Source organism: Lissotriton helveticus, chromosome 11 (assembly GCF_964261635.1).
Source record: "Lissotriton helveticus chromosome 11, aLisHel1.1, whole genome shotgun sequence".
Lineage (NCBI taxonomy): Eukaryota > Metazoa > Chordata > Amphibia > Caudata > Salamandridae > Lissotriton > Lissotriton helveticus.
In genome coordinates, this window is record NC_136072.1 from 1,069,326,518 (window position 1) to 1,069,350,634 (window position 24,117).

Below are 24,117 nucleotides of genomic sequence, written 5' to 3' on the forward strand. Positions count from 1 at the left end.
AGGCAAGCCCATCTGCGCCCGTCTGTGACCGGCCCGGACCAGGGGCCTCAACCCCTGCTCCGATTAATAGCGAGTTTAAGAAATACTCTTCTGTTTTTTTACGAGGCATGCAGAAGTGTCCGAACACTAACTGCATCACTTTTAAACCTGGCAGTACCATCCTTTCTTGCCCTAATTGTAATTTCAGGTGTACCGCTATACAAGATAGCATTCAGCCGGTTGATATAGTTAGCAACATGAACCCAATCAGAGCACCAGCAGCAGGGAGTAGACCCCTGAGAGATCATTTTACAGAGTTCACTTTTTTAATTTAAATTGCAGATCCCTAGCAAAACACAAAGAAGATATCTTTGACCTCCTACATAATCCACAGTCACAACCTGACGCAATATTCCTTACAGAAACTATACTCTCCCCAAGCCAAATTTTCAGTCCCCAGATTCAAATTAGCACGCATGGGAGGACGCTCCTTTTCTTATCTGGCCCCTGTGCTTTGGAATTCACTCCCATGCCCGCTTCGGCATGAAACCAACCACAAAAGCTTTCTTAAAAACCTTAAGACCTGGTTGTTTAATCAGTAAATCTTGTCTTTCTGTTGCATTTGTCCTTGGCGCCGGGAAACCTCCGGGTAGCTGCGTGCCCTATAAATTTAATTTAATAATAATAGGTAATTGGCAGAAAAGTAATAAGTAAAAAATACAGGTCCTGTTTTTAGTTCAGAAATGTTTTTGTAAAGTTTTAAAGGAATGACATAGTTATATTTCCTAGATGAACTGAATGATGCAGGCTAATTAATGCATGCAATACAATAGAAAACAATAACTTTTGGTGTACTTGTTCTAAAATGTTGTAATAATACACTGCTGCTGACCGCCAACAAGATCTTGGAAGAAGATGCAGCTTTGGACTGTGGGGTTATGTCCCAAACCTCTCAATGTTGGCAAAAAAAGTGTGCTTAATGAGTAGCGTAACATTTTTTCAAGTAACTTGTTAAATCTTCCTTTTTATCCTCCAGGTTTTTTAAAGACTCTAAATACATCATTGGAAGAAATGGAAGCCATCAGCAAAGCAGGATTAGGAATGTTAACATTTGTGGAAGCAGTAATGGGTTATTGTGATGTGGCCAAAGAAATCAAACCCAAAAGAGAAAAGGTATGATAGAGACCAGCTTCATGTTAAATATAAGAATGATAAGTATGTTTACTGATAACATGTTTATTAGCAACATGAAGAGGGTGTTAGTGCAAACAGCAGGAAAGTATTGGATAATTTCTGCCTTTGACATGCTGATGGATACTTCTTCCTGCAGATTCTTCACCTTTTGAATACCCCCTGTGTCAGACGGAAACTCTAATAGCTCTCCAGGCTTGAAAGCAGTGTTCCTTTAACATCACTGGAGTCATTAATCTCCGCCGTTGGTGTTCACTTTTTTGCGTGCCATTACCATGAATTTGACGCTTAAATCTTCTCACAAGTTTGCCAGTTCTTTTTCTCTCATTTTTTTATCAGTTGCAGTTGTTTTTCATTATGTCACCACCCAAACAAATGGGTTTCAAAACATGTAGGGACTGTGATGGACAAATGCCCATTACTGGGCACCAATCCTGGAGACGCTACCACCTGCAGCACCTACTCCATGGCTCCAACCTGCTCAGCCTTATCTAGAGCTCCCCACTGTAGAAATAAACCCACCTGTTTTCCTCATTGCATTGTAGTACATCTGGCCATCTAGCCCCAGGGGTCCAATGGCTTTTATCTCCAGGAGCATGCTGACCTAATACCATCATGCACCCTTCTCACCAATCCTCCCTTTTGCCGCCAGTCACCTGGACTCTAGCAACAAACACTGCATTGCCCCAGTCTTTAGGATGGGTGCCACGATCGACCCCCACCTCCGAAAGCAACTCCATCATCTTTGTCCTCTGCACTGGATCCTACCAATTCCCTGGTGCCACAATGTACTTCACCTGTGACACAGATGACACCACTGCTGCCGCAATCTATGGCCCAGACCTTCTCTCCAGCTTCCCAGCCGACTCCACTGTCTTTGCAACGCCCTAATGCATTGCAGAGTCATTATTGCTGATGGAATTTCCACGCCAGGGTTCAAGAAGAGAGGCTCAATGTCTCATGGGGGAAGGTTGATTCGTTTTTGAGAAATCAGATCCTCACAAGGACCCGAGCTAGGACGATGATGGGTTTGGACAATCTACTACTCTAATCCCTGATTTTGTAGGATAGAGAGATGCCTTAACAGGTATTAGTAGGTTCTCTGGAATTCTCTTCTAGACACAGTCACTCAGACGTCTTACAGCAATAACTACTGTCCTGTAATTCTTAGAAAATGTGGGGCAGGGACATGAAACCGACATGGACAGTATGTTTGTGTGTGTCTGTATGTGGGGGTGAGATTTTTGGGACGGGTTTTTAAGGCCTTAATGCCCACACGCTGGTGGCCGTTAAACGGTGTTAATTGCCTTTTCCCTTCATAAAGTACCCTCACTTTTCACTCAAGCCCAGTTTGGTGTTGTATGCAAGTAAAAGCAGTTAACATACTCCCCAGAGGGTTATAACCAGCATTGCACATTCACTTGAAAGTGCAAAGAGTGTTTGACCGCTTGATAAAAATTATTACGATACAATAGTATCAACTATATTACAACAGGCTGACTAACCGTGTATATATAGTTGTCAAGCACAGTGATGTGGCCTATGGCTCATACAAAAGGTCCACCGCTCTGCCCTTTCCGACTAGGGCATTTTGGATGTACGTTTGATTTAATCAAACCTGTAAACTATTGAGTGTCTGCTGTGTCGACGGTGTTTGAAATGTTTATTCACATAATAATCAAGTCTAAAAGTAACACAAATTAATGATTATAAAAGATACAATAGTAAATTAGATTCAGTGTTTAAACTGAATGCATTTACACCTTGCAATACTTTCCTCCTGTGCCATTCCTGTAATATGACAGGTCAATAGAAAAGAGTTCTTACAAGATCCTCTAAATGTTAACAAACCTTGTACGTGTGCCTAAGGAAGCATTAGTAAATTGGAGAATAGATACCAAAACATAAATGAAAGTAATACCTAAAAACTAGTTGCCCGACTATGTTCTAGAAACTATTTCCAAAAACGTAACTTATCCCGCAGTAGTAGATGAATTTATTGCAGTAATCGAGGATTACAATAATAAGTATAAAACATCACACATAACATAAATAAATTCCTAAAATGGTAATATTCTACAATTTTAACATACAGTCTGCCGATTTCAATGCATTAAAACTCTGAGCATAAATGTATATATACACTCCAACTTCAAAGCAATTTACATGCAATTTAATCCATATAAAGTTGCCGTAATCTTAACAGTTATAAAGATGCCTGAGTAAACTTTTTAAGTTTCAACCAATAGCAGCACTGGCATTGTTATTCATACCGTTGACCAAAACCTTTCAGCCTACATTCGATCTTACTTGCCCTACTGTCTTTTCTTGCCTAATCCAATAAAGTGCTAATGTGCTGAGATGTGCAATTACCCTGTAAAATGTATGGGGCATATGTATCAAAGAATGGTTTTGCAATTCTCAAATAGCGATTTTTAGAGTATCGCTATTTGAGAATCGCAAAACGAGATGTAATTAAAAAATAGCAAATTTTCTGCGATTCCTTCGCATTCCTTAATTGCACCTCGCAAATTGCAAGTCACAATTAAGGAATGGCTTCCCATTCATTCCTATGGGCCAAGGAGCCCATATAAATGAATGGGACTTGCGTGCGCAATTTGCGAGTACCAAATAGGTACTCGGAAATTGCGCACGCAATTTCAAGGGTGCAAGGGTTCCAAAAGGAAACCCTGTTGCACCCCTGAAATGTGCATTTGTGCACATGTAGCATACATACATGCACTAAGGGCATGTATGTGCACCACATGGCACTTTGAAAAAAGCAAAAAAGTGCAATTTTTCAAAGAAATCGCAATTTACCACCAACCTGAAGTTGGTGGTAATTTGCGATTTCTTAAGCCAAAATTGCACAACTTGGGTGCTTCCTACATTGCAATTAAGGAATCGCAATTTGTGATTCCTTAAATGCATTCGCAAAATAGGGAATCGCAAATTTTGCGATTCTCTATTTTTTAGGGCCTTTTGGGAGGATACATCCCAAAAGGCTTTTTCCCGTTTGCAAACGGGATGATTCTGAGAATCGTACCGACTGTGCGAGCGGGAAAAGGATTTGATACATATGCCCCTAACTGCTTTAGAGGCCCAAATTACTACGGCAAAAAAAGCATGTAGTGATACAAAAATGTATTTTAGAATTCAATTCCATCTGTTTGTGCTTCCCTGAAGTACAAATGGAATAGAAAATGTGGCAATATCCTTAGAAGCATTAAGAGGGACACTGCCCTTAGATAAACTTAACATTTGTTCTGATGGATACTTCTAACCAAAGATTGCTCATCTTTTGAATACCCATGGGCACCAGACTTGATTTCGAAAGCTTTCTTTAATATATAATCTTTATTGCTTGATGAATTAAAATCATTGCCATCACAACATCTTATATCTCCAAGAAAAACACATTTACATTACGAACAAAACATCTTCTCATCACATAATATAAAAAACTGTCCCATAAATACAATTAAAAAACTTATGGATAAGCCATAAAGTGAGGGTGTGCATTACATACTATTTCCATGGATATAATACAGAAATATTCTGACAAATAATCGTTCATTTCCACTATGACAACTACACCTGTTATATTGCAAAGTGCTTGTGGTAAGGTGCAAAAATGACTAATGTAAAGAAGTTTCTTTTAAACATTTCCTGGCCCCCTTCCTTTCAAAGTGCTAATGTGCAAAAAATGCATCAATTTGCTGCGATGATAACCCAGCTATTGTTACATTTCAAATTAATAAACTTTCTTCAATTTCTCCTGAGTGCTGATGCCAGTTCCTCTTTTTCAGTATTTTGACCACTTTTTCTCAAATTGTTGTGACAGTGTGCAGGAATGCCTTCCCTCAGTAGGCGGATGTAAGCTGTTCCACACCTGTAGAAAGCAGATGTCGTCACAGAGCCTTGGCGCCAAACATGCTGCAAAATCCTGCAACAAATGTTCCCTGACATCTGAAGGCCATGAGGGAGCGTGAGGCCAAACTTTACAGAGCTGGACCCATTCAAAGTCTGAAGGCTGTTCCCAGCCTCCGTCCTCCATTAAGAACAGGATAAAATCGATAGGCAACTTGCTGCAAGCACAAGAAGACCAAGTGTGATTCGGCCCCATCCCGCTCTCACTCCACAGAGAATTTGACACTTGTATAGTGCCACTCCGGCAGCATTGTCCAATTAAGACCCAATTCCAAGTAAGGAGCCGATGCACCTAAATTTTCACAGGCCTTTGTCAACTCAGCAGCAGTTTGAAGACTTCAATGAGATGATGCTGCAGTTGTGTTGGAGGGTTCTGGGTCTCATGTTGTGCCTCTGGGCCACATGGATACACCAGGGTCTCAGGTTGAACTTCTGCTGAAGTGTACTGATCCCATTTGGCCTTAGCCTGACACACACTGATGCCAGGCAATACCTTTGCCACAGGCCCCACTGATTACGCAGTGCTTGGAGCTGGCTCGGCTCCAGGAGCACTGGTTCCAGTCTTTGTTCCAGTTCTGGTGTCTTAACCATGCCACCTTCGGCAACATTGCAGCCTATGTCACGGTATAAAGTATCTACATGCAGCCTGCGGCGTTTGCAGGATTTCCCCCCTATTCCCCTCATGTTGATGCCAGTGCTATTGGAGGTTGTTTTGATTCTGACTCCAATGCAGTCCTGGGTACGAATATGTTCCTCACAACAATGATGAAGAGGTAGGCAGTATTCTACCCCCCACACCACAATATTCTGATGATGGCCTCTACCAAAACCTCAGAATGACAGTGATTTTGATGCTTTGCCTGAAATGGAATTGGATTTACTGAGGTTAATGCATTGTTTGTAGTGATCACATGCAGGGCTGCAGGGTCTTGGAATTAATCAATCAATCAAGGCACTTGTAAAGCGCACTACATACCGGTTAGGGTCTCAAGTCGCTGGGGGGGTTTGCTGCTACTGATCGAAGAGCCTGGTCTTGAGGAGTCTTCTAAAAGCCGGTAGGTCTTGGGTCTGCCGTAGGTTGGTGGGGAGGGTGTTCCAGGTCTTGGCGGCGAGAAGGGAGAAGGATCTGCCGCCGGCAGTCATTCTTCAGATGCGGGGGACTGTGGCGAGGGCGAGGCCGGCGGATCGGATCTGGCGGGTAAGGGTGTAGAAGCTGAGTCATCTGTTGAGAAATGCTGGGCCGGTGTTGTGGAGAGCTTTGTGTGTGTGGAGGAGGAGCTTGAAGGTTATCCTCTTGTTGACGGGGAGCCAGTGCAGGTCTCTCAGGTGGGGTGTGATGTGGTTGCGGTGGGGGATGTCGAGTATCAGGCATGCCGAGGCGTTCTGGATGCGTTGCAGCCGTCTCAGGAGCTTGGCCGATGTTCCTGCGTAGAGGGCGTTTCCGTAGTCCAGCCTGCTGGTGACAAGGGCCTGGGTGACTGTTTTTCTCGTATCGGTAGGGATCCACTTGAAGATCCTGCGGAGCATTCGGAGGGTGTTGAAGTAGGATGAGGAGACGGCGTTGACCTTACAATTGCCCACAGTGTCACCTAAAACAAACTTGATGTCTGGGATATTGTAACCTGAGCATCACCAGCTAAGTCCTAATTGCTATTAAAAGAAGCTTTGACCGAAGCTCTTAGGGCAGCCTACTTTATTTGAGTGCTTCCCAATTGCTTGGCATCAAACACCTGCTCCCGGGGACCCACCCAAGCTTCAGCCAGCATGGTGAACCCTAATGCTTTCCCTACTGCTTCTCCAAGGAGATAATCACAAAATATTCATGCTCTTGGAAAAATATTTTCCTTTTCCATCAGTTTGGCCCTTCACTCATTGAATAGTGTATGCCTCTTGGGCTATTACACATATGCGCTCTGGGACATGGCAATCAAGATATTTCCCACTCCCCCTCAAGATTATCAATCTTCCTTTGCCTAAACCATACATGTGTCCAGGATACAGTCAAATACATCCTGAGGTCTGGTCTATACACTGTGAACTGTGTCGGAAGCGCTGTCTGCTTCAGTATCATTTTCAGACAGCATGCTTGGATACATTCTACTGGGTTCTTCAGTGCTGTCGAAGCACCATTCATTGACATGCCATTGACCAAGTCAGGCTGTTTAGTGAGAAGGTGTTTTGGGCTCTGGAGCACTTTAATGATAGATGAACTGTGGCATGCTCCCTGGGGTTACTTTCTCTCACCAGTTCCACCAACAATACAGGAATTAATTAAAGTTAAATTTGGTTACCCTCGCACCTTTTTGTCTTCCTCACCCATGTCCCTTCAGGTTGTGGCCAGTCATCGGTGCATTATGTCACCATTCTAGCCGCAGAAGCTCAAATGCTGCTTTCAAAGGGTGCGATTGAAGTGATACCTAAAGGACAATGAACCTGAGAGAGGCAGAGTGCATTACTCTCAATAACGTTTGGTTCCCAAGGACTGTACATTGAAGACAATCTTGGATCTCATGCTCCTGAAAACCTTCCTTGTGAAGGACAAGTTCAAAATGCTGACATTGACATGGGTTTGGCAGCTTTGGATCCCAGAAACTGAATGGTGTCCCTAAAATTACAGGACCTATACTTTAATATGCCAGTCTTGCAGTCCCACAGGTGATTTATTCATTTTATTTTGATGGTTTGTAACACTTACAGTTCACTGTCCTGCCCATTGGCCTTTCTGTGGTCACCCAGGTTTCAAGAAAGTGATGATGATGGTCACTGCTCCCCATCACAGGTCAGAAATACATTCTTTCTCGTACCATAGCGAGTGGCTACTGAAGGCGTGCTCACCTCAGTCGGTCTCAGACCACTTGAACATGACTGTTTCGTGCTGCCCACCCTCATGTCCATCAAAGGGACAAAATACTATTTTTGGCATCAGTAGGGCTTTACAGGGCCATCCTGGACACAGTGGATTTTGGCCCTTTCCACCTCCACAATGAGCCCTGGACATTAAGTCTATAATCTTGATGTTTTGGGCTTGTGCTTTGGTTCTGGCTCGTATGGTTTGGAGGCTTTTCGGTCTCCTTGCCTTGTGCATACTTTAGGTGCACTGTGCTCATTGTCACATGCAGGCTTTGGAGTGGAACATTTCACTTCAATGGGCTCAACACTGGGGGTGCCTTTTGGACAGCATACGCACATCAGAAGTGGGAGCCTAACACCCTCAGTAGCGGCACAAGCGGCACACTGCTCGTACTGCTCCATCCACAGTTCATGTTAGTGACAGATGCATCACCTGAAGGCTGGGGAGGCCACGTGGACAAGGTGGTCTCTGGTGGAGCAATGCCAAAATATCAAACTGGGCACCATCTGTCTACTCTCAAAGGATTTCTGTCTTTGATTAACATCAGGTTGGCCCAAGTTCTAATGAACTACATGACCACCCTTTGGTACTGCAGTAAGTTGGGTGGTGTGGGTCCCTGTGTCCTCTACCTAGAGCAGTGTTTTTTTCCCACCTCAACACTGTTCCGGTTCCCTTCATCCAGACTCCAAGACAGCCCTTCCCAGGACTACTTATGGAGGCCGCTGTGTGGCCACACACAGCCGGCGAACAGCTGGCTTGCCAAAGGCAAGCCCGTCTGTGCCCGTCCATGCCATGACCACACCCAGCACCAGCACCAGGACCCCTGACCCTTCCACCATCCATTAATACACAGCTGAGGAACTCCTAGCCCAGGACCCCGGACACTGGAACAACAGCTGCTTCAAGGCCTTCCTGCGATCAACCAAAGGACCCTTCAACTAATGCCACTGCCCCCTTGCTTGCCACACAGGACAGCCCGCCTGCACCGTACTCCACACCGCTCCCATTCCAATGCATCGTGCTCAACTCCTGCTCCCTCTGCAAACATGCTGCAAAACACCACTCCACGAGGAAGCAAGGGCCATAGGGAGAATATTTATAGACCTAACCAGATTCAATCCCCAAATCCTGTAATAATCAACACATAATTAATCTGGTGGTCTGGTGAGGAATAAAAAACTACAAAGACTACAAGGACAGGATCCAAAGTGATCACTCGCCAAAACTAAAGCTGGTGATAACTATAATCTCTGAGACATGTGCGACTCTATGACAGAAGAAACCCCGAGGAGGGGAGGAAAAAATGAGGATTTCCATCAACTGCCCTTCGTGGCCAGTGTCATCATTTGTAATTCCAAAGTACCCCTATCACCTCAGCTCTTCTGGCAGCAAGCCAAAAGCTGGTGAACTAGGCGTCAAAAGAGACCAATGAGACAAGAGAAATGATTGATAGCCTGGTTATCCGAAAGGTATACTGACCAAATCAATCAAAGATGCAGTGCAAGGAAATAGCTAAGTGAAAGTGAAGTTAAAAAAGATTCAGCAGCAATCCAAACATTTTATTGATGACTGCTGTTGAACCTAATAAAAGTCATAGTGTCGGCGTGTAACAAATCCGCCGGATGTTATGGTCGACATGCAAACATGCCATGGAAATCTGGGACACCATCTCCACCCGGACATTGAAACGTGACTCAAACCCTCCTCGTACCCCAACATCACCGCCGCCACTCCTAATGGTTACATGATGATACACTGAGACTGCTCCCACAAAAACAGACGGTGCGTCACCATCATCTTCAGGAAAACCATCCGATGCACCGTCACCACTGATGACCCAATGCTTATTATGGAACACCTCAACTTCCTACTGCACACTAATGTAGTAGGTGAACATGATAAGAGGAACCCTCGCCACAGCCCCCGGGAGCCTGACCACACTTCTGAGGCCTCAGCTCCAGACTCATCACCCCCCTTGCTATTGATTCACTCCACTATGTCCTGCTCAGTGATCTCAATTTCCACATCAGCAACCCCAGTGACGCCAACTCCACCGCTCTCCTGGAGAACCTCAAGAACATCTGCATCACCCAACTGATCACCGAAGCTACACACAAAGCCAAACGTACACTCCATGCCATCTTTACTGCCAGCGACAGAATCAAATTCACCCACGTCACACAACTCACCCGAAACAACCGTACCATTGTTCACTTTACAATCTCCGAAGTCCACCACCCCACCACCAAGCATCACAGCACCTCTCACTGCAGCTGGGGCAAGGTTACTGAGGATCTGTGGACACCAGCCTTAAGCACCATACAACCTGAAACTTCAGAAGATTTTCCTGGCTGAAATCAGAGAAGATAAACAAAACCTTGAAGCAAGCCAGCTGCGACACCGGGACCTCAGAACCACCATGCCCAACTGCTACACACTTGAGAAGCATTGGCGTGCTACCAAGGACCCCTCGAACAGAGACACCCACAAAGAAGCTCTTAGCAACTAACACCTGCTCATCAAAGAAGTCAAAAGAGCAGCCATCAACACCTGCATTGACACTGCAGTCAACCACACAAAGGAATTCTTCAAAATTGGCAAGGAATACTCCGACCCGACAGCCACATAAAACTCCATCCACCCATCCCAAGAACTCTTTGACACCCTTTCAGATTACTCCCACAGCAAGATTGTCACCATCTTCAACAACTTTGACACCCAACCCCCCAGCCACTCAGCCTCAACAACATCGACCAGCCAGCGAACACCAGTCGAACAATAACCACCTGGTCCTTGCTCACCACCTAAACCACCACAGGCATCAGCCGTCCATCCACTTTGGTGCTTCCAGCGACCCCTGTCCCCACCATCTCTTCAAACTCGACCCAATCAGCAGCATTGTCAACACTTCCCTCTCCACTGCAAACCATTCATAAAACGCAGGATCATCCTCCAAAGCCTACTAACCATGAAACGACAAGGCAACCTATTCTGATTGATAGATACATCTGTCGTGTGGATTCCTCACCTTGTGAATATCCCCCTGCGTCAGCAACATTCGGAAATTCTTTTCGTAGCTTCACGCCGACGTGGACTCGGACGTCAGAGGCACGACATCTCTCGCGACTCCGCTGACGTCACCGACGCCTATATTAGGCCCACGCCTGCGTGATGACATCAGTTCCCTTTTTTCCGCGTCGTCGACGCTAACGGTTTTGTGGGATCATCTGTAGCCTTTGCTGTAACTTTGTTACTTGCTATTTTTCTAGTCTCTTTGTCTTCTCTCTTTCGACATGACCTCAAAGAAGACCGGGTTTAAAGCCTGTGGAGAATGTGGCAAGATAATGTCCATTACAGATCCGCATGAATGCTGTTTGTGGTGTCTGAGCTCCAACCACGACGTCGAGGACTGCCAATCCTGCAGGAAGATGACACCAAAGGCCCTCCGGGAAAGAGAGGCAAAACTTCTTGTCTTGTTGCCAAGTTTAAAGAAGGAAAGGAGAAGAAGAAATCAAGGTCGCGGACTCGACGCTGGAAATCAAGGTCTCGATCGAGGTCGCGATCGGATTCGTCCTCAGCCCATGCTACAAGATCTTCAAAAAAGAAGCATAAAAAGAGAACCCATGAATCCCGACATCGATCGAGGAAGGAGTCGGGTTCCAAGCCGAAGTCGCAGGTGAAGCTGGTCGAGAAGGTGGTAGTATCTTCGGCTTCGGAAGAACAGGATGCCGAAGTTGAGGCGTTGCATGCGAATTCGCCAAGTTCGCCGAAGCAGAAAGCGGTTCCATCTCCGGACCCATCCCATCCTTCAGGTCGGGAGGATGAAGGTGAGGAGGAGGAGGTTGGAGAGGGAGGGGCTCAGCTGCCCGAAGGTCGTACGACTCCGGTGCACCAGCCCGAAGAGGAGATTGACGTCGTTTCGACTCCACGCCCTCAAGAGAAACCTGGGGGTTCGTACCCAGCCTTCCCGGCTCCAGGTCACGATCCTACGCATTTCCTGAATACGATGTTCGGAATTTATTCAAAGGCTATGTATCCCTCTGGGGCTCCTGCTGGTCCCATGGGTCCGATGGCATATGGTCTGGGTGTTCCTCAATCCTATGCACCTGCGCCCTTTATGCCCTTTATGCCGGCTCCGACGCCGCATTGGCATTATCCGATTCCGAAGCCATCGACGCCGAGATCGATGACTCCGATTCCTTCGACGCCAGTTCCATCAACTTTGATGCCGAACCCTGAGCGACGTCGTGGATCTCTTCCTCGTCCGACGTCGAGTTCGACGCCGGCTCCGGCTCCGTCGGAGTCGATTGCGGATCCGACGGCTTCCAATGTGAAGCAAAGATCAAGGCGTGAAGCCCAGAGGTTGATGGAGGAAGAAAGATATCGAGAGGAGAATCTGGAGGAGGGCGAACTACAGGAGTCTGAGGACCCTTTTGAGGACCTGACTGTAGCTAGTGGCCTCGAACTGTCCCCTGAATGGGACTTTGTTTCGGTTTCTGATGAACCCTCAAAGGATGTGACACCTTATCATGTGGTGATAAAGAAAGCTGCAAGTTTGTTGAACATTGCTCTACCGACTGCAGATTTTAAATCTAATCTGTTCACAGAGGTCCTTCACTCTCCTTCATCAGTGACTGAACCGTTGCTACCTTTTAATGATGCCTTAAATGATCCAATTTTAGAGATTTGGAAAAATCCTGTATCAGCTCCTGCTGTATCTAGGGCTGTAGCTAGGAGGTATAGGGCAGCTCCTGAAGACCCGGCATTTTTAACCTCTCATCCTCTGCCGGAGAGTTTGGTGGTGCAGGCTGCCTGTTCCAAAAGATCTACAGGTGTATTTCCGCAGGTCCCAGCAGAAAAGGAGTCGAGAAAGCAGCATCAGGCTGCTAAAAAGGTTTTCTCCTCTGCCAGTATGGCTTTGAAGTCCACAAACGCAACCTGCTTGATGGGGCATTATATCCACGCTCTTATGGACACTGTGAAACAGTTGGTGCCCAAGATACCTGAGGAGGATAGAAAAGACTTCCAAGAGGTAATCTCTAATACTCAAGCTGCAGCAAGGCAGGTTATTCAAAGTGGATTGGACACGGCGGACTCTGTGGCGAGGGTCATGGGTTCTTCCGTAGCGACAAGAAGAGCTGCGTGGCTGAAGTCAAGTGAGTTTTCCACAGATGTCCAGGCGGCGTTAATGGATCTTCCATTTGACGGGTCTGGATTGTTTGGAAAAAAGCAGACGCTGCTTTGGAACGTTTTAAAGACAGCAGGGCGACAGCAAAGTCATTGGGCCTTCAGACCAGGGGCACTTTTGGAAGACGTTCAAGAGGATTTAGCAGATCTTCTTTTCGAACCTATAAGTCAACCCAGCAGCAGCCACAGCAGCAGCAAAACACATTATACAGATCTTATAGAGGCAAGCAAAGGGCCCGAGCTCGGGCCGTCACGCTTCCTCCTCTTCCCCATCCCAGCCCCCAGCCACCGCAGCTAAGCAGCCCTAGATCCGCCATTCCGCATCATGTGGGTCCAGTGGGGGGTCGGCTTACCCATTTCCTATGAGATTTGGAATTGATTATATCGGATCTTTGGGTTCTCAATCTCGTGGGGAATGGGTATGCTCTTCCCTTTCGGGAATTTCCCCCGAACTATCCTCCTTGCCAAGGTTATTGTTCGGAGGACCACCTGCTTCTCCTGCAGGAAGAAGTCCTGGCACTGTTTCGAAAAGGTGCGATAGAGGTGGTTCCAGAGCAGGAAAGGGGTCAGGGGTGCTACTCCCGGTATTTCCTGATCCCCAAAAAGGATGGCAGGCTTCGGCCAATTCTGGATCTCAGGATCTTGAACCTTTTCCTGAAACAGGAAAAGTTCAAGATGCTCACTCTTGCACAGGTTCTTAAAGCGCTGCTAGAAGAAGACTGGATGGTGTCGATCGACTTGCAGGATGTGTATTTTCATATTCCCATCTTGAAGTCACACAGAAAGTATCTCCGTTTTACGGTTGGATCGCAACACTACCAGTTTGCGGTCCTTCCTTTTGGTCTTACTACTGCGCCTCGAGTCTTAACCAAGGTGATGGCAGTGGTGGCAGCACATCTCAGGAGGTCGGGATACCTGTATTCTCGTATCTGGACGACTGGCTGATCAAAGCTGAGTCGCCGGAGAAGGTGCTCCGTCATCTGCAAGAGACAACTCAGTTGTTGCATAAGTTGGGTTTTTCGATAAATGTACCCAAGTCTCACCTGGTGCCCTCCCAGCGCAACCTGTTCATAGGTGCAGTGCTGGACACTACTGTTTGTCGTGCATTCCCTCCACCTCAAAGGATTCGCGACATTCAGGAAATGATTCCTTTGTTCTACAATGGAGCGGTCGTTCCAGTCCTGAAGGTTCTTCGCCTGCTCGGTCTGATGGCTTCTTGCATTTTGTTGGTCAACCATGCACGCTGGCACATGAGGGCACTCCAGTGGTGCCTCCGCAGGCAGTGGTATCAGCACAACGGAGATCTCAGGGAATCAGTGAGGATCTCCAGAGAAACTGCAGCGGATCTGTCTTGGTGGAGCGTGGAAGGCAATCTGTCGCAAGGAAAGCCTTTTCAACTTCATCCATCGGTGGCCACGGTAATAACGGATGCATCCACTCTCGGGTGGGGTGCTCATCTGGGGGATCTGGAGGTCAAGGGTCTTTGGTCTCCAGAGGAAAGGTTGCTTCACATCAACCTTCTGGAATTGCGGGCGATACGTTTGGCACTCAAGGCCTTCCTCCCTTCCCTTCGCGGTGTGTCAGTGCAAGTCCTGACGGACAACACGACCGCGATGTGGTACATCAACAAGCAGGGAGGAGTGGGGTCGCAGTGTCTCTGCAGAGAGGCTCTGCGTCTCTGGTCCTGGGTTCAGGACCATCAGATTTGTCTGATGGCAAATCTGGCCGGAGTTGAGAATGTTCATGCAGACAGTCTCAGTCGGCAGTTCTCTGCCGACCACGAGTGGAGGCTTCATCCGGAGGTAGTTCGTCACGTCTTTCGGACGTGGGGGACTCCTCAGGTGGACCTTTTTGCCACTCAAGAGAATGCTCACTGCCCGTTATTCTGCAGTCTCCAGTATCCGATGCAAGGAGCCTTGGGGGACACGCTTCAGTTGAGTTGGAGCTCGCAACTCCTTTACGCGTTTCCTCCCATACCTTTGATTCCTCGGGTTCTGAGGAAAATTCGCCAAGACCGGGCCCAAGTCATATTGGTCGCCCCGGATTGGCCAAGAAGGGTGTGGTACTCAGACCTTCTCCACCTCTCCTCTCACCCACCGCTCCGTCTCCCTCACAGGGCAGATCTCCTCTCCCAGATGGAGGGGCAGGTTCTACACCCCCACCTCTAGTCCTTACACCTTCATGCCTGGAGATTGAACGGGGCAACCTGAGTTCTTTTTCTCTCCCGCCTGACGTGGTGGATGTCATCTTGTCAGCCAGGCGTGACTCTACTAAGTCCATCTATTCTTATAGGTGGTCAAAATTTGTCGTTTGGTGTGGGGAGAAATCTATAGACCCTTTGAGAGCCCATTTGTCTGATGTTCTCCAGTTTGCCCTTTCTCTGGCGCAACAGGGGCTTGCTGTTGCCACAGTGAAGGGTTATCTTTCAGCGCTGTCGGCATTTCTCTGCTTGCCTGACCAGCCATCTCTTTTTAAATCTCCTGTGGTTTTAAGGTTTTTGAAGGACCTCACGAATAAGTTCCCTCCTACTCCTTTTATTGTGCCTCAGTGGGACTTAAATCTTGTTTTGACTTTTCTGATGGGTGCTCCTTTTGAGCCTCTTCACAAATGTCCTATGAGGCTTTTGACTCTTAAGACAGTTTTCCTCGTTGCAATAACCTCGGCAAGGAGGGTAAGTGAGCTCCAAGCTCTTAGTTCCAAGTATGTTTCTGGCTAAATCACTGGACCCCTCCTGAGGCGACAAGCCGGGAGGTAGATTGTGTACTGAATTGTGTTTGCATGTTTATTTGCTGAATGCGAGCATTTTAAAAGGCGATTTTTAAACCTTTATTTCCATTATTTGCACCTACCAGAATTCTGCCCTCACCAGACCTTGACCCTCCCTGCACATAGACGGTAACAGCAGATTTACGGGCTGAATACCGAGTCCAAGGAAAATCATTCATAGACGGCAGACATCTTAGGTGGGAGGCGTGAGCTTCAACAGCGCTCTAGCCTTCCCTACATAAGGAGCCCTCAGAAAGGAACGCGAGATTCGTATGTTTCTGGCTAAATCACTGGACCCCTCCTGAGGCGACAAGCCGGGAGGTAGATTGTGTACTGAATTGTGTTTGCATGTTTATTTGCTGAATGCGAGCATTTTAAACGGCGATTTTTAAACCTTTATTTCCATTATTTGCACCTACCAGAATTCTGCCCTCACCAGACCTTGACCCTCCCTGCACATAGACGGTAACAGCCGATTTACGGGCTGAATACCGAGTCCAAGGAAAATCATTCATAGACGGCAGACATCTTAGGTGGGAGGCGTGAGCTTCAACAGCGCTCTAGGCTTCCCTACATAAGGAGACGGCTATCCTCCGCGATAGCGGACGCGATTTGTGGACGCGCCCTTGTCAGCGCCGGAGTCACGCCTGAGTCAGCCCGTCTGCGCCCGTCCGCGCCTCGGACGAGCCCGACGGCCGTGGCTCAGTTTCTTGTGCCTCCCAGATGCCCACCACAGGTATCGATTAGTAGAGCTACAAATGGACCTAAAATAACCTCACATCCTATTAAATATAGCTCTAGGCAATTATTAGCTTTGAAAATCCCTAGCCAACCGCTCTGCTGTCCTTTTGAATTAGACAGAGAGAATAATATTTGCCACAATTGCACTCTTGCAACAAACTCTGTTGGGATAAAAAAATTGGAGGATAGAATCAACAAAAAACTTTCTAACTTTGATTCTAAACTGTTTACATTTCTTAGCCTGAACTGTCGCTCCCTACCAAAACATAAGACAGAAATATTTAATCTGCTACTAGACGAGGCCCCTGATGCTCTGTTTGTGACCGAAACTTGGCTTCAGGCTAGCTCCAGACCTGATGTTGCCATGGCTCTCCCTGACTCCTATGCGATTATACGCTTGGACAGGATAAACAAATTAGGAGGAGGCATAGCCATAATTTTCAAAAAAATGTATAATTGTGATTTTATAAAACTCCCATGCGCCGGATGCGAAGGTGCTATCTTTAAAATTATACTAGCCCCTACTTTCGCCTTCTCAGGAGCACTAATTTATCGACCACCTGGTGCCGCATCAAACTGGTTGACCAATATGTCAGAACTTATTGGCCCCTTAGCAATGAAAGCTGCTAACTTTACAATCATTGGTGATTTGAATCTACACTTGGACAATGATCACTGTATAAATGCCACAGAATTTATTGCTGATCTTGCGTCTCTCAACCTAGATTTGAAAAACACTGGCCCTACGCATATCGCTGGTCATCTGTTGGACCCAATTTTTTCCAACATTACTAATATGGATACTCTTCCTGCTTTACCTATTCCTTGGACAGACCATTTCCCCATTAAATTCTCATTCCGAGTACAACTGTCAAATAAGGATTCCTCGCTGGCTTCAACTTATGCTGTCAGGAAATGGAAAAAAATAGACATCAACATCTTGAATACTTTTCTGGAAGACACTACACCTTGCACCAAATCAAGAGTGCAAGATCTTTCGACATCTGTCCAAACATGGCTTATGACAGCCATTGACTCATGTCTGCCCAAAACGAAGTTGAGGGGTCAAAATCAATGCCCCCCTGCCCCATGGTTCAATGATTCTCTGAAGCAGGAAAAAACCAAATGTAAAAATGCTGAACGTCAGTGGAGGAAGTCCTACTCGATAGAAGCCAAGAAGGAGTATAAAATAAAACTAACACAATATCAAAAGATGTGTAATACAGCCAAAGCCGAATTTGTATGTACCAAGATCACTGCAGCTCTAAATCAATCTAAAACTCTTTTTAAAATAGTAAAAGAGCTGGCTGGCTCAAATACTTCACAAACTCCACCGGACCTTAACAAAGCACAATGTGATCAATTAGCTACTTTTTTTGTAAACAAAGTAGATAAAATATATCAGAGCATTGAACTAGAACATAATGAACATAAGGAAGTTATGACTGAGGTTCTAAACTCATCCTTTGACAGACCGAGCAACTTTACTGACATTCTTGACCCAAATGTCTGCTATACTCATACTGGCCGACTCGAAAATTGGCCCATACCGATACTGTCATTGACCTAATCAACACGATCAAATCAGGCTCTCCAAAAGACCCACTACCGTGCTCCACCTTAAAATTACTTAGCAGGAAAGCTATATCCATTATCACCGATCTGTTAAATACTTCTCTACAGGAAGAACATGTGCCAGTTGAGTGGAAACATGCAATGATCCATCCATTGCTAAAAAAAGCTGACGCCGATCCAAACTTGCCTTCTAATTTCCGGCCAATTTCCCTTCTCCCAATCTTCTCTAAGATTCTGGAGAAACACGTTCACCGATCCCTCACGGACTTTATAACCACCCATAACTTGTTGCCATCCCATCAGTCAGGCTTTCGGACAGGCTTCTCAACTGAGACTACTCTATTAGGTGTTACAGAGAATATCCGTGCTATGATAGACAGAGGAGAAACGGTGGCACTTGTGCTTCTTGACCTCAGTGCCGCATTTGATACGGTGTCACATGCGGTACTAATGCGGACTCTTCATTCAATTGGCATCTGTGGCACTGCCTTAAATTGGATAAAAGCATTGCTAGAAAATAGGACATTTCAAGTTTATTCTCAATCCGCCTGCTCCGATACCCTTACCTTAAAACATGGAGTACCACAAGGCTCAATCTTAAGCCCGTTACTTTTTAATTTATACATGAGTCCACTTGCAAAAGTAGTTGAAGAATCTGGCCTGCTGATGTTCTCCTACGCTGATGACTCTCAGCTTCTTTTCTCCCTCCCCTCGTCAGAAAATAATTATCCCTCCACATTAAATCTAGGTTTGGGAAAAATTGCAGGGTGGATGCAAAAAAACTTCTTGAAATTAAACGGTGATAAAACCGAGCTAATTGTCTTGGGGAAAAATAAAGAACTTTGTGGACCGAAACATTGGCCATCAGAAATGGGCACTCCCCCGACTCCATCTACACAGGCCCGTAATCTAGGTGTCATTGTAGACGACTCGTTGACCATGCACCAGCAAGCTGTGAAAACATCGGCCACTTGTTTTGCTATTCTAAAATGGCTAAAAAAAATATGCTGGATGCTACCAGTACACACAAGAAAAACGGTCATCAATGCCTTAATAACATCAAGGCTTGACTACGGCAATGTGTTATATCTGGGGGCAAAAAAAGGCTATGATTCGCAGATTACAAACTGTACAGAATGCAGCGGCGAGACTATTAGGTAAAATTCCCATTTTTTCATCCACCGCCAAATTTATCCGTGAGCTGCATTGGCTGAGAATAGAGAGCAGGATCAAATTTAAATCACTATGCTGTATGCAGGTTGTATGTTTAAACAACTACTGCCGGAACCACGACTTCCTTAACCACGATTGCCTAACCACGATTTATCTTAACCACTACCTTTTTTTAACACGACTTCCTTAACCACGAAATGTTATATCTCGTTTTTGCCCATTAGATGGCACTGTTGTAATTATAATACTTCTTGCGTGAACCTTTCTTTTTAAAAAAAACGGATCTAAATGTATTATCTTATTCTTTTACAACGCATACCATTATCTCTTTTTTTTTATTTATCATTTTTTTGTGGGGGGAAACCCCCCACACCCCCCCTTTATCCCTTAATTATTTGGAGTGATTTTTTAAAGGTGCAGAGTGTAGTGGAGAGACTCGTGATTTAGGGAAGTCGTGCTTAATGACATTCGTGGTTTTTGTACGTCGTGGTTCCGGCTTCGTTGTTCAGGTAAGTCGTTGTACAATCTTCGTTGTTAAGGATGTTTCCCCTGTATGCACAAGATTTCCACCAAAAAAGCCCCTAATTACCTACAAAATCTAGTATGCCACTACCATCCTTCTCGGATTCTGAGATCCGCAACAGCCAACAAATTTGTTATCCCTAAAATAAAACTGTCACGTATGGGTGGCAAATCTTTTGCATTCCTTGGACCATCTCTGTGGAATGCTATGCCACAGGCTTTGCGCTCTGAGATGAACTACATGAAATTCAGGAAAGCCTTAAAAACCTGGCTATTTTAACATCTAAGTCCTGCCAGTTCTGCCAGCTATTACTGAATCATAGCGCCGGGAAGCCCTTTTTCGGGCAGCTGTTGCGCTATATAAGTTAAATAAATAAATAAAAAGCCCCCTTTCTTGTCCATTCATGCTGATCGAATGGTTCTTAGGACCAGGGCTGCTTTTCTGCCTAAGGTGGTGACTCCTTTCCACCTTGGTCAATCAGTTACCCTCCCTACCTTTTATCCTCCCCTCACCCTTCCAAGGAGGAGGAGTGATTACACTGTCTGGACCCCAAGAGGGCGGTGTCTTTTTATCAGGACAGATCTAAAGATTGTCGGTTGGATGACCAGCTCTTCATTGGCTTTGCTGGCTGCAAGAGAGGAAGAGCGGTCCATAAGAGAACTTTATCAAGATGGATCGTCCTCTGTATAAAGATCTGCTACTCTTTGGCCGGTAAGGAACCACCAGAGGGTATAAGGGCTCATTCTACAAGAGCTAAGTCGTCAACCTCTGCATTGGCTAGAGGTGTTCCTGTAGAGGATATTTGTAGGGCGGCAACTTGGTCTTCCCTCCACACTTTCGCGAAGCATTACTGCTTGGATTCCGAGTTGAGGAGGGACGGTCACTTTGCACGCTTGTTCTCCAGGATTTCTTGGTCTAGAAGAGTGGACACCCTCCTCCGGGAGTGGGGACTGCTGTGGGACTCTATTCACAAGGTGAGGAATCCACACGGCAGATGTATCTATCAGAAGAACAAGTTACTTACCTTCGGTAACGCTTTTTCTGGTAGATACAATATCTGCCTGTGGATTCCTCACTGACCCACCCGCCTCCCGTTTGTCCACTCTTCTATGCCAGTGTTTCTATTATGTATTTATTTTATTGTCAAATGTTTTGTTGCATTTGCTTCACACTGTGTGTGTTACCTTGATATTTGTACTGCGTATACTGTGTATATGTCTACTGTCATTGGTCCGTCCGTGTGCCTCGAAGGCACGGAAAAAAGGGCGGAACTGATGTCATCACGCCGGCATGGGCCTAATATAGGCGTCGGTGACGTCAGCGGAGTCGCGAGCGATGTCGTGCCTCTATGACGTCCGAGTCTACGTCGGCGCGAAGCTACGAAAAGAATTTCTGAATGTTGCTGACGCAGGGGGATATTCACAAGGTGAGGAATCCACAGGCAGATATTGTATCTACCAGAAAAAGCGTTACCGAAGGTAAGTAACTTGTTCGTTGCCTACTCCTGCCTTCAGACCCTCCACATGCTCCGTGGATTCTTCAGATGGATCCCTATCAACACCAGAAAAACCACCACCCTCCCTCGTGTTAGCCTATCTGGCTGTCTTTTCCTTTACATTCTAGGCTTTTATGGCACAGTTAATTTTTCCTATGAAAAGATACAGAAGAGAGCACTTTTTAGGGTCTCAAACCTGATGTGCAGACTAGCAAGGTTACAGACTACTTTTCATTTACAGTTGATTGATGGTGCTAAGCCTCTGTGGGTAGGCTCTTGTGGCCACATGTGTAAACTTCGTGGTGGATACTACTTCTACAGCAAGCTGGTTTCTTTTTCCAGCCCTGGCTGAGGTGTGAGGTAGGGACAGGATATGTATGGCTCCTCACCATCCCACAACAGCAATTCGGCTTCCCTTATAGTGTAAGTTAAAAGAACACATGGTGTGCGGAATGCGGAATAAATCAAACATTCACCCTTAGTCACAGATCTAGGTTATTCCATCATTGTATTGCACACCATGCCACGCGAGTATGGACCCAGCCAAATGAAAATCAGTCTTGACCCTGCTCCCCATGGGAACATTCCAGCCCAAACTGCCAGCCCAGGTCCTCCTTGGACAGGATTACCCTTCCACCAAAAATTTTGAATCCTGAACTTTTGCTTCTTAATATCAATGAGTATGTATGTTTGCGACAATGTAGATGAAATGTGTAATATTGAGTGCAAAATGGAAACATCCAATATGCAACTAGTAATTTTCTGTGAAAACATATTTTCTATTTTCTGTGAGCCACTTTCTAAAATAGGTATAGTTAATAATATGTGATAAGATATGGAGAAATTCCTGCTTTTATGTAATGGCCTCTGCTATAAATAAACATGCTGCCATAAATGGCTCCTTTCTGCAGATAACTGTTCCTTTCAGGAAAATAATTAACACTGAAAAGTTAGCTTTCGTTTTTTCTAAACAGCATTTAACTTACCTTTCACGCTGTTTGCTGGCTCCGGCAGTAGGCACTGTGTTGTCCTAAATAATCTGTAGTAACATACAGTTAAGAAGCTGTGTTATTTTTCATATTACAGGTTATTAGTGACCTCACAAATAGACTGTAATAAAAAAAAATTAAAGACTTTTTTCCCCTGGATTTGCAGACTCTCAGACATTACGGGCACATGCATCAAGCTATTTTGTCTTCGCAAACGGGCCGATTCGCATAACGCAAAAAATGCTTATCAGATGCAGCAAACCCTATTTGGGGTTTGGGTAACCTCTTACCAAATCGCAAAATAGGTTTGGGATTCGCTGTTAGGAAGGGGCGTGTTTAGGGCGTCTCTTCCTAATGCCGAATATCACATCGGTATGTAGGAATGTTTTGTGACCGAAATGCGGTCGCAAAACATTCACATTTTACCACCTACTTTAAGTAGGTGGTAACCCCTTTGCTAATAGAAAGGGGTCCCCAAAGGGACTCCTTCCCCTTTGTGAATGTATGCAAAAACCTTTTATAAGAGCTGGGAGTGGTCCCACGGACCACTGCCTGCTCTTAAAAATATGAACTGAAAACCTTTCATTTTTCTTTTTGCAAAGCATTCCGTTTTCCTTTAATGAAAACGGGCTGCCTTACAGTAAAAAACATTGCTTTATTTAAAAGCAATCACAGACATGGTGGTCTGCTGAACCCAGCTGGTCTCCATCCCTGTGATTTTTTCAATTCCTAGGGGGTCGCAAATTGCGACCTACCTCATTAGTATTTATGAGGTAGGTCATTTGCATCCACTAGGAATCAGAGACTTTCATGCATGTCGTTTTGCGATTGCGTAATTGCGAATTGCGGGCATTCACATTTAGGTAAAGGTAATACGTTTATATCTGCATGATTTCCCAAAATCTTCCTAAGGATCACAATGAATGCCAGTGTGAACCCCAACTAAGTTATTCCTTTCTTAGACAATTCAATTCCCAAGCCTTGTTTATGCCTTCGAAGAAAGAATTAGAAATGGATATCTGAATCATTTGATTTTTATTTATCATGTATTCACATGCCACATTGGGCCATATGTAGGTGGCCAAATACCAGTCGGTAACGGCCGATTTCGGCCGTTACCGACCGGTATTTTGATTTTCAGATGTAGGTGGCCAAAATATTACCGATTCTGTATATTTACCGAATCGGTAAATTTACCGAATCTGTAAATTACCGATTCGGTAAATGTACAGAATCGGTAATATGGGATGTAGGTGGCACTGGAAACAGTGCCACAGGCCCTTAGGAATTCGTTATTTACCATGAAATATGATGGCATGGTAAGTAACGAATCCCTGTGTACATGCACATCTGTGCATGTACACCTGTGCCATGTGGCACACAGACATGCCCTAAGGGCATGTATGTGTGTCACATGGCATACAAGCCAGAAACAGGGGTGCAACAGGGTGTCAAAGTGACACCCTGTCCCCCTTGTAAAATCGGTAATTTTACCGATTCGGTAATTACCGAATCGGTATTTGCTATTGATTCCTATGGGTGTCACGGCCCATAGGAATCAATGGCAAATACCGATTCTGTAATTACCGAATCTGTAATTACCGATTCTTACCGATTCGGTAATTGTTACAGAATAATTACCTACATGGCATTTACCGAATCGTAAATACCGAATCGGTAAAATTCGGTATTTACGATTCGGTAAATGCCATTTACC

General features: G+C 45.5%; 1 protein-coding gene across 2 annotated transcripts in view; it reads left to right on the forward strand.

Moving 5' to 3' along the window:
- DNAH10 (dynein axonemal heavy chain 10) overlaps positions 1-24,117 on the forward strand; it is a 2,445,728-nt gene that overhangs the window by 1,899,591 nt on the left and 522,020 nt on the right. For both annotated transcript variants that reach the window (XM_078667623.1, XM_078667624.1), the window contains one exon: positions 1,016-1,152. In XM_078667623.1, the coding sequence (XP_078523749.1) occupies positions 1,016-1,152 (137 nt within the window). The remainder of the gene's footprint in view (positions 1-1,015; positions 1,153-24,117) is intronic.